General features: G+C 47.8%; 1 protein-coding gene across 1 annotated transcript in view; it reads right to left on the bottom strand.

The window, feature by feature from the left end:
• Positions 1-566: 566 nt before the first annotated feature.
• The window catches only part of LOC135815716 (E3 ubiquitin-protein ligase pellino homolog 2-like), an 18,369-nt gene continuing 7,497 nt past the window's right edge, over positions 567-11,438 (bottom strand). Inside the window, exons 5-11 of the mRNA XM_065329049.1 lie at positions 10,444-10,647; positions 8,982-9,176; positions 7,768-7,866; positions 5,700-5,834; positions 4,957-5,112; positions 1,963-2,078; positions 567-1,602 (exon numbers count right to left, since the gene is read on the bottom strand). Coding sequence (XP_065185121.1) covers positions 1,479-1,602; positions 1,963-2,078; positions 4,957-5,112; positions 5,700-5,834; positions 7,768-7,866; positions 8,982-9,176; positions 10,444-10,647 — 1,029 coding nt within the window. The 3' untranslated portion in view covers positions 567-1,478. The remainder of the gene's footprint in view (positions 1,603-1,962; positions 2,079-4,956; positions 5,113-5,699; positions 5,835-7,767; positions 7,867-8,981; positions 9,177-10,443; positions 10,648-11,438) is intronic.

Below are 11,438 nucleotides of genomic sequence, written 5' to 3'. Positions count from 1 at the left end.
TTCTTTCCCTTGCCCATTTCCTTTTTCCATGGCGAAAGATTGCTTACTGTTTTGTGGTTTCGTCACCGGCATCTAGGTAGATCTACACGCCTCAGGCTTTTTTACGCACTCTCTACACCACTTACATCCGCCCAATCACCCCCCCCCCCCTCTCACTGCTACCCAATCAGACAGGCTGGAACGATTCCAACGCCGTGCTGCGCGCCTTTGCGGCTTTGCTTGCGCATTTCCCTTTTCACCCCTAAGGAAAAGGCCCTAGCTAGCTTGCGCATGTCCCTTTTCACCCCTATCTAGCTGTATAGATCATTCTTCTCTCCTGCACAGACTAAACCTCCCCACTCTTTACAGCCGTCGCCATCTCAAGCATCTCAAGCACGCAATTCTTGCTCACAAAACCACCAACTTGTTTTCTACCCCTGAACCTACCACTTGAACTCAGGCACCGTCGCTCCTATCATCCGCCAACAACCCGTACTGACCGGCACAACGGCTCCCCATTTAGCATTGCCCTCGACCACTACAACCAATTGCCCAACGCACGAAATAACCATTGGCGCCCCAAGCTGAGTTTTTAAAGGATCTGCGACCAATCTTCTTGTAAAGAACAGCAGCAGCAGCAGCAGCAGCAGCAGCAGCAGCAGCAGCAGCAGCAGCAGCAGCAGCAGCAGCAGCAGCAGCAGCAGCAGCAGCAGCAGCAGCAGCAGCAGCAGCAGCAGCAGCAGCAGCAGCAAAAGCAGAAGCAGCAGCAGCAACAACACCATCCATGAAAGTATGATAATCAAAATAAAAACCGTGTTTACACATGCTGCAGTCACACACGCTGCGCCGGCACACACAGAAACGTTTTAAAAAACCAGATTAAAAACAACTACCGGCATATTGAAAGCACAGCGGCATGTACTTGCAGCACAGTGTGCAGATTGGGTAGGTGAGTGTGTACTTGGATAAAGCCGGAAATCTGAGAGTCAAAATAACGCCAACACGGACAGTACACGAAATTTGCCTGGGCCTGATTCGGACAAAAACAATCAGTAATCAAGACACGACACAATAGACACGACATAATATGATTGGGACAACCACACAAAAAGCCATACGTCCGTACGATGAACCGGGACATTTACACGTAACAACCCCCCCCCCCCCCCCCGACCATGCCTGCACCAGCTGTGCGCTGCACACGAGAAGACAAGTTAGATGGGTTGGACGAGACTCTTCTCCAGGGACCGACGGCCCGCAACCTGATACGTCATGTAGTAGTGAGCCAAGAACGAGTCCTCTCCAACCTACACCTGCTTAGAACATGAACAATACTGTGTGAGTAGAGGACTATAGGACTGTAGTTAGTGAATGCTCTGAAACCCGTACACAGTGATTCCAACGATGTACCGCGCGCCTGATAAATGCACTCCGCGAGAGCTCTCCAGGAGTACACGTACCGCCACGCCTGTCCCTGACGATCGCGCCAGGCACATCCTCTACCGATCCGCAAGCTGAAAGTGCAAGCGAACAAACGGCTGCTGATTGTCCAGTGGTTTCAAACACGTCGGGCAGAACGGGCTATTGTCGAAACGCTGAGGGTGACTGATCGAGCTCCACAACCTGATGGCCAAAGACAAGCAGTCAAAGCAACAATATACAGTAGGTCAACAGGAAAAGCACAAAAAAACCGTATAAATGCCAAGGCTGTCCCAGTGCTAGCATATCAATCCATTAACTTCAATCTAAGTTCAGACAAATGGGAAGGAGAGAAAAAGGACAAGAACAGTAGGCTTACATTGGACAAGTACAGCAGTATTCCAATATGCCCTGCAGCAATATTGCCCGTGCACTTCAAGTGCACCAGTACGCGTGGCAAGTACACGGCACTGTGTGTTTACTAAGGAGAACTTGGACACAGTGTACTAAAACTACCGGTGTACATGTGAAGATTGTGTTTAAGCAGGACTGGTCAGAACTTACTTTGCAGTTGAGTAGGACACGGAGTGACCGCATGGCACGAACATACACAGGGGCATGTCCGAGTTCACATAAATTCCAGGATCTCCGCAGAATCTGATTGGATACTGCCTGCTTTTCTGGACAGGAACGGATGGAATGGTAGAAGAGAATGCAAGTATCAGATATTGAGGCTTTTAATAATAGAAAGAGCACATAACATTCAATAGTTTGCAACTCCAACTATAGGATGTGCGATGGCATAACTTTGAATCACGTGGCGAACCCGTACACATATTTGCACTCTGTGCACTTGTACCAAGAGTATATAGGCTCCCAAGAGTTTGCAACTCTGCATATGGCCCATTATGGGGTCTCCCAACGGCAAAAACTCACATCACGTGTCTCAGGTACGTGCTAACCAAGGATAGCGTGCGCGCAATCCAAATATCTGCCATGATCATGCTGCGGATTTGCATACACGCAGTGAGTTTCTGTCAGAGAGTGGTTTTTTTCATTACTCCGCTGCTCGCTAAAAACGGGCTGGAAACATACAACTGCGACACTACACCGCGTGATGTGAGTTTTCGCCGTCGGCGAACCCCAAAGAATGGGTATCAGGAGTTGCACACTCTTGGGGGCTTATATACTCTTGCTTGTACTTGCTCACTGCCATGACTGGTCATGCGAGTCTCCACCGAAGAGGGGAGAGAGATTCAAAAGGAATCTTGAAAAGATGACTCAAATGGCTATTCGGAACCGCCCAACGGCCGACACGCCCTCAAATCCCCAAACTCTGGGTGGACTTGGAGATGATTCCACTTACGGGCTCACCATGCCTCAGTAAGTGGGCGAATTGAACAATGTCACCGGGATGTGAAGTTCTGCCCCCACAGCACTGGATAGAGGTTGTCCAGCGGGTAGTTGCACACTCTTGAAGGTCGTGTACTCTTTATATCAACTAGAGTGCTTTCCCGAGCATAAGTCGTACCCATATTTTTTGTCATGACACACAGACATTTTAATACCCTATTCTATTACTTTTAATTTGACCATCGTAGTATAAGCCGAGCTGACTTTTTCAGTGAATTACTAAAAGGTTTGTGCATGGCGGGGAGGGCCTTATGGCTTGTTAGTGCCCCACAGGTTAGCCTGAGGGTCGTAGGCCCGAGGGCTAACCTGAAGGGCACAAACAAACCATACGGCCCTCCCTGCCATCCACTAACTATTTTAGAACGAGGTTACATGCATTATTTCGCATGCGTTATGCTTGTGTACCCTTATTTTTTGTGGTTATTTCTTAAAGGGGAAGTATACCCTAAAATCAAATTTTCACCAGTTGTAGTCTTCGGGGTGCTGAGTCGAATGGTCTTGGTCCGAGGAAGCTGAGACGCTCCCTTCCTACTTGAATCCCAATCGAACTCGCGCACTTCCACCGAAACTGGGTGACTGCGCCCTACTAGATGGGGATTTGTATGCAAAATGTCACTAAAAGCGCCATTTCGTTCTTATAAAAGCACGGATGACCGCGATTGGCCCATATGTTGTAGTCTTTTGGACGCTGAGTCGACTGGTTTTGGTCCGAAAAGGCTGCGATGTAGCGTTCCTCCTTTATTCCCAATCGAACATGGTTGAACAAGCGGTCACGTGCTCCTGCGTACACCAGTCACCTGGTCACCGTGCCTGCAGGGTACAACTTACTAGCCTGTTTGACCTTTTTTGGGTGCACTCCTGTCACTCGAGTTGAACTCGAGTTGAACCTTGGTGTGAAATTTGTCGCCTGCTGGCGTGGTGACCAGGTGATTTGGGCACCCAGGAGCACGTGACCGCTTGTTCAACCATGTTCGATTGGGAATAAAGGAGGAACGCTGCATCGCAGCCTTTTCGGACCAAAACCAGTCGACTCAGCGTCCAAAAGACTACAACATATGGGCCAATCGCGGTCATCCGTGCTTTTATAAGAACGAAATGGCACTTTTAGTGACATTTTGCATACAAATCCCCATCTAGTAGGGCGCAGTCACCCAGTTTCGGTGGAAGTGCGCGAGTTCGATTGGGATTCAAGTAGGAAGGGAGCGTCGCAGCTTCCTCGGACCAAGGCCATTCGACTCAGCACCCAGAAGACTACAACTGGTGAAAATTTGATTTTAGGGTATACTTCCCCTTTAACAGTAAAATAGGCTTTAGCAGCACAATTTCAAGTCAGTTTTTAATAGAAAGAGACCCTACGTATCCAGGGTGGTCCAGCGAGACTGGATCAAGATCATGTTGATCCAAATACAAGCCATTCAAGCTTGCATAGCAACAGGTGTATCACCAAGATTTGCCATGCAATGGTTGTCAACATCGGTTAGTGAATTCAGTAATGGCCAATGTTTGGCCATTGCCAGGGTCAAAACATCGACTCCTCCCCAGGCGTCGCTTCTAGTATATACATGTAGCTATCACATGCTTTGTCCTCAGCTAAAAGTGCTGTCACTGGAGGTTGAAACCAGCGGCTATGGATCTTTTATACTCTATTTTACCGTAAAAATCGCTGCATGTGAAAGCTCTTACAATGTCACTTCCTAAAGAACTATCAGTCTCAATTTTGGAGGCGAACTGGACAGCACATTGCCAATGCAAAAAGAAATTTCATGTGACTTTGGCAGGCGCTGGCAATGAGATATTTTACCGATTTGTTAAGAAATGACGCAATGTTAAAAAATGACGAATCACCTCGTACTGGTGTCCTGGCCGAATTTCAAGTTGATGTCATTTTTATTATGATGCAAAGTGCTGTGCACGTATTATCAGACGCGGCATTCTAAACATCTGTGCTGGTCAAAGACCCATTCATCTTGTACACACTAGCTGAAGGAAACACTTGTGATGCATTGACACTCCGCACACATGTCGTAAATCACTGGTGCAAGGAGCATTGCGTCCAAATTCTGTCGGGATAGTAGGGTACGTGAGTTGCACACTCGGGGGGGGGGGGGGGGGGGGTTACTCTTGCTGCAACTCCCTTCCACTCACCTGCTTACAAAGTGGACACACGGTGTCCCATATGCTGAAGGCTAGATTCCCCGTCCAGCGCCCGGCACCCACCACATGGCCACACTTGGTAAAAGCAGCAGCCGTCTTGAGAGATATCTGGTCCAGCGCACTGGAACTGCTGTCAGATTTCCACCCCTAATACGACAAACACATCAAGTAACAATGAAGGAAGGTTATGGGGGTCAACAATCCCGAAAAATCCGTATGTCAAAACAAACTTTCTTTGCCAGTTGTTTCCGCCATTTTCCCGGCCAAATTCCACCAAATTCTCACCAGAAACTTCGATTGGCCGAACATTTTGTCTAGAAACAGCTGCCGACCACTTACAATTTTCAAATTAAAGTACAAAAGCAATTTTAAAGCATTCTAAAGACCAATCAGACGCGTTTGTTCCAGCTTTGTGCCGCGCACGTTCATACCAGCCCCTAGCTTCCATAACAACATGTGATTCTCTATGCAGTTTTCCCTTTAGCGTGCACACTGTTGACTCAGCAGTATTTAGGTTATACGTGTACATGCAATGGCCGGGGAACGCCCCCGCAATGCTTGTGGTGGCCAGACAACTCTAGAAAAACCCTGGAAACGAAACGGTTCACAAGTTACAACCCACAGAACGGATAATCTCAGGTTTCGACTTGTCCTGTTCACGACGTGAAGCCTCCCGGCGGCCGGCAAAGTCTGCAACACAAACAGTGCTGCTGCAGATAGCCCGGGGAGCTTACCAGTTGCAGCTCTGCGTAACGCACGTCAGCCTCGGTCACCTCTGTAGTGTCGATCTTTATGCTGTGCAGACCGATGGGGCAAATCGGGCGGCATAGTCGCACCGCACAGCACATGGCGGCCAGGACCTTGTTCGACTGCACATACAATATGTAGAATAGAGTGGAGATAAGAGACAGTAGTGGCCTAGCCGCAACACTAGACTAAACTAAAATGAGCAGGTTTGCAACTTTTCTTGGCACAGCTTGACGACGCCCAGTGCAACATAGGGTGAGAGGGGATTCCAGGGTGCCTAGAGAAGGAAAGAGCGGCATAACTATGCAATGCAAACAGTACAATGGTAGACCGCAGGACACACGCAAATGGTGTTGGGACTTGGATACAAGCTACGCAGCTCTAGTCATTCCAGAACGGGCAGAGTAGTTTGGCATGCAAATGATGACAAGACTGAGCTATCTAGTGCGCCCGTCCCATGAAAAAACGTACTCAGAATACGGTACTACAGTGGTCCCTCTATAATCCGGCACCATTTGTGCCACGAAAATCTGCTGGATTAGGGAGGGTGCTGGATTAACAAATCTGATTTACTGCTGCAATGTACATGAAGAGGACATGTTTGTTGTCCCTGCCCTTTTGGCACGTGTGTGCCCCTTTTGGCACGTTGGTGCGGACCGCGCGGTTGGAGATTATCGTACATGTTCTTGTTGTTGTGCGCATGCTTGCATGCTTATCGTGCGCATTCTGGTTGTTTTGTGTGCCTTCTTCCTGAGACTCTCCTTGGAGTAAGACGAAAACAATCTGTCCTCTGAGTGTGGCGTGCGTGTGATGTATAAGAGAGTAATCGGAAGGGCTATCGTGCGAGGGAATAAAACCCCCCGACGACAATTGGCGCCCAACGTGGGGCTCGAACCCACGACCCTGAGATTAAGAGTCTCATGCTCTACCGACTGAGAATTGTGCTGGTTTATCGAGGGTGCTGGATTATAAAGTGCCGGATTAGAGAGGGACGACTGTACTGTAGTGGAGAAATGGTGGTAGAAGCACACCTGGCAGAATGGCCGTAAAACATGCCTGCCCCACACAACGCCTTCCAAGCTGCAACGTTCTGGAAAAGAGCACTCCTTCTCTCGCCAGCTTAACTACAATACACACGTATAACCGTTAATCACTGCCGCCCAGCACGAGCGGTTTCGAAATCTTGGAAACCAAGCCGTCGGCCCGGACTAGTGAAAACGATAGACAAAGTAAAGGCAGAGCTCACTGTCTGATTACGTCCTTTCTTCTATTCGGCGGCTATCTGCCAGTCGCCGTGGGAGATACAGTAAACACATGTAATTTTAGGTGCATTCAAGTTTCGGTGCTAGGGACCTGCCAGGTTTCAGGTGTAATTTAGAACTAGGTGACCAGCGTTGCCGGCTTCACATACAGTGCATACTCTAGCGCCTTTTAGGTGTAATTTAAACTTAGGTGCCTGTTTTCTCTACCGAAATCACCGAAATTAAAGTTACACCGAAAATTACACGTTTTACAGTATGAAATGAAGACTACTTCCCACTATCCGATAACCTATAAGTAGTTTGTTTCTCCGTATAGCCTCTATTGTGAGACGATTTTCCCTGATGATAGTCTCAAGAAAATCGATTAGGAACAACCATTTTAGATACATGTATTCTCATTCATCATTTTGTAATGTCCGCTTCACTTATACTATTAATCGCATTTTAAAATAAAGTTTTACAGTATATCAGAGGAGGGTAAACAACGAGGAGTATAACGCAACATGTTTTCTGCTATCCGCTTCTCTGGGTATTTTATGTGAAAACTACTAATGTAAGCAGTTCACAGTGGAGTCCAGCTTCACCGTACAAGCACTTACGTAGTGGCACAACGTGACATACTAGATGGGAGGTGTCCTCTGTTTAAGTAGCGGCACAACATGACACAATAGTTAGGAGGTGTCCTCTGTGCAGTCATGTTACTGAAACCGTGACCCGAAATAAACAGCAGGGGAGCTCACAGGCTCTAAAGTACATTCATTGGTTTTAAATGTTTAATGTTGCGGCCACTCACCGGATGCCTGGACATTCCCGCTCGAGTGCGGTAGATTAGCATTGCGCCAAAGATGTCGATCAGCGTTCCGTCTCTCAAGACGTTGTCAGTCTCTCGACACTGCAATACAGAACACAACGGCAAGCAGAGGACACTGAAATAGCATTGTCCCGGGCAGTGCACATATGATACACATGCACATGCAACCGCGCACGCGCACGAGTCTTGGAAACATGGCTCGATTGGCTATTCAACCGCTAATATAGCAGTGAGTTAAAGGGGAAGTTAAGCCTAAAATCAAATTTTCACCAGTTGTAGTCTTCGGGGTGCTGAGTTGAATGGTCTTGGTTCGAGGAAGCTGAGACGCTCCATTCCTCCTTTATTCCCAATCGAACTCACGCACTTCCACCAAAATTGGGTGACTGCGCCCTACTAGAGGGGGATTTGTATGCAAAAATGTCACTAAAAGCGCCATTTCGTTCTTATAAAAGCACGGATGACCGTGATTGGCCCATATGTTGTAGTCTTTTGGACGCTGAGTCGACTGGTTTGGTCCGAGAATGCTGCGATGCAGCGTTCCTCCTTTATTCCCAATCAAACACTAGGTTGAACAAGCGGTCACGTGCTCCTACGTACACCAGTCACCTGGTCACCGTGCCTAGCCTAGCGCCTGCAGGGTACAACTTACAGCTTGTTTGACCTTTTTTGGGCGCACTCCTGTCCATCGAGTTGAACTCGAGTTGAACCTTGGTGTGAAAGTTGTCGCTTGCTGGCGCGGTGACCAGGTGACTTGGGTACGCAGGAGCACGTGACCGCTTGTTCAACCATGTTCGATTGGGAATAAAGGAGGAACGCTGCATCGCAGTATCCTCGGACCAAAACCAGTCGACTCAGCGTCCAAAAGACTACAACATATGGGCCAATCGCGGTCATCCGTGCTTTTATAAGAACGAAATGGCGCTTTTAGTGACTTTTGCATACAAATCCCCATCTAGTAGGGCGCAGTCACCCAGTTTCGGTGGAAGTGCGCGAGTTCGATTGGGAATAAAGGAGGAATGGAGCGTCTCGGCTTGATCGGACCAAGACCAAGACCAAGCAAAAAGGTCAATTTAGATAAGTGACGTACACTGTGCATTCAACTATGGTAGCATGCAGAAAATTCAGGGCTGCCTCATCAAAGTAATTGGGCACAACGGCACCGCTTAATATTGAAGTGTTGTAATATTACCACTCACCCGTTTACCGCAAGTGATCTCCACCTTATCGGCCGTGTCAGACTTGTAGGTTCGCATGCCGTAGGTTTTGCCCAACACGGATACCTCGGACCATTTTCTTTCTCCTTTCTCGTCCCTGGCAGGATGAGAAATGAACACTCCGTTTGTTGTCATGCCATCAGCAAATGGCGGTGTCCTCCACTGTGGTGCATGGTCCTGGTGGCACACACACACACACACACACACACACACACACACACACACACACACACACACGCGCGCGCGCGCTCACACACACAGCGGTGACAAAAGGAGAAACATCACAATCACGTCAGCAATATGGTTATCGTGGGCATGTGCATTACATCATGTAATCATGCTGTAGCAGCCACTACTAGTACTACGCGTAGTGTTATTAGTATTATAGGGTGGGTGCATATTATGGATTCACGCACTGAGTAGGTCAAGAAACACCTCTCCGCTTCCAAGTAATGCTGCAAACCCAAGACCAGGCATCAGACTCAGCTCGTAAATGATGGTGGAGGAGAGATCAGATCCACCGACCCGAGGCCAAATGCCGAAATCCCATTTTTTGCCGCATCCATGTTCCCCATGCGCCAGACTACAGTTTCCTCATATACTGCGGGCCGCAGCGCGGTTAGAACAATCTACCCGCTCCAAGGCAAATACTGGATCCTGACACCTGCCGTTTCTCGATCATGACCATAGTTTAACTCACAGGCTGTGCCTGCCTTTCGTGAAAATGCCACAGCATCAATCCATACAAGCTACCTGCAGTCTAAAATTAATGTTCGCATGTTTGCATCACATGACTCGTATACAGGTAGATATTTCTGCACATGTACTCTTAGATAGAGCTGTGGCAGCTCGGGAGAGTGTTGCTCGATACACATAGGTACAAAGAAGCGGGTAAACCAAACAAACGGTGTACTTCCAAGTAGAATGCGGAAGCAATCAATGAAGAGGCAGCACGTGTCTGGTGATCACTGCCGCATGTCTTAACCTTGGAGGCATCACAGTAAAGGGTTGATTTACCTTCTCTGTATGCATACATACATACACTCTGTAATATTTGAAAGATCAGTGATCGCCACAATAAATAAAGGGAGTTTCACATTGAGCGCACACGCGTGCACACGTATACACACACACACACATATACACATATACACACACACACACACACACACACACACACACACACACACGCACACACACACACACACACACACACACACACACACACACACACACACACACACACACACATCATAAGCAAAGGGTTAGGTATCCTTGAGCGCAATCATAGAGAAGGGAGGGATTACAAAGAACACTGCTCAAAGGACCACGGCTATGCTGCGCAATGTTGAGAACTTCAATCTCGCTCTTCATCGCTCGTTGCGGCAAAATACCCATAAAGACAAGTCGCTGACAATGAAAGTCAAAACACATGCTGTCTTACACCAATGAATATCCTGTTGTTGCTATCGAATCCGGCTGCAAATATCCGAGCAATGTGCGGTGGTTTGCGGCTGACTTGGATTCGCAATGCATATCGTGAAACTTTACTACCAGTAGCAACATGTCTTTGGTAGGACTCCTTGCTAGGGTGACTAATTGTGTCCAGAACTCGATAGTCGATTTGAGAACTCACTGATCGTCCAATCTGTGGTACATCCACAAACACACACACACACACACACACACACACACACACACACACAAACAAACACACACCGCACAGATATACACACACCACACATTTACATATGTACACGGAAGCCAAAGGTCCAAGGGAGGAAGCCGAAGGGATGACAACAAGTTATTGCAGTCCATTGAGCACAAGATGTGCAACCGGTACTCATTGATGCCTGCCAAGCCCACCAGAAAGAGTGGATGGATGAGGGGGAGGAGGAAGGGGGCGGGGTAGGAGAAGAAAAGATAGCCAGGAACTCCTCTCCGTTCCCAAGCCGGGAACTCACGGCGGCCTCCAACACCCGGAACAATCCATGATGGCAATTTGGTTGTGCAGGGCTAATTTGAAATTCAAACAGGCAATGTGCAGATAATACAATAGAGTTCTGACAATTCGAACATGATGTAATGCTCACAAAGGTCCTGCATATTTCAAACAGATTCCACGAACCGACTTCCGCCTGTACAACGTTCATACGATCGAGTTCGACAACTTGTCACTTTGTATTATTATTTATTATAAGCACTATCGCGATGTAAGCGGGGATGCCTACTTCACTTGTGCCATTCAGGATGATGATAAAGAGAAAGACAAACAGAAAGCTCAGAATCTTGAGGAACAATGCTGTAGAGCAGAATAGCTGTGATCGATTGGATGCACTACAGAAAGGTGAAAATTATTAGTTCATTGATAATAGCTGGTGAGTTGTCTCGTCATTTCTGAATATTCGGTCTGGGTCACTTTGTATACTCGTACTAAAG

Source organism: Sycon ciliatum, chromosome 4 (genome assembly GCF_964019385.1).
Source record: "Sycon ciliatum chromosome 4, ocSycCili1.1, whole genome shotgun sequence".
NCBI lineage: Eukaryota > Metazoa > Porifera > Calcarea > Leucosolenida > Sycettidae > Sycon > Sycon ciliatum.
Note: the sequence above shows the minus strand (reverse complement) of the source record. Positions and strands in the feature narration are given on the sequence as shown.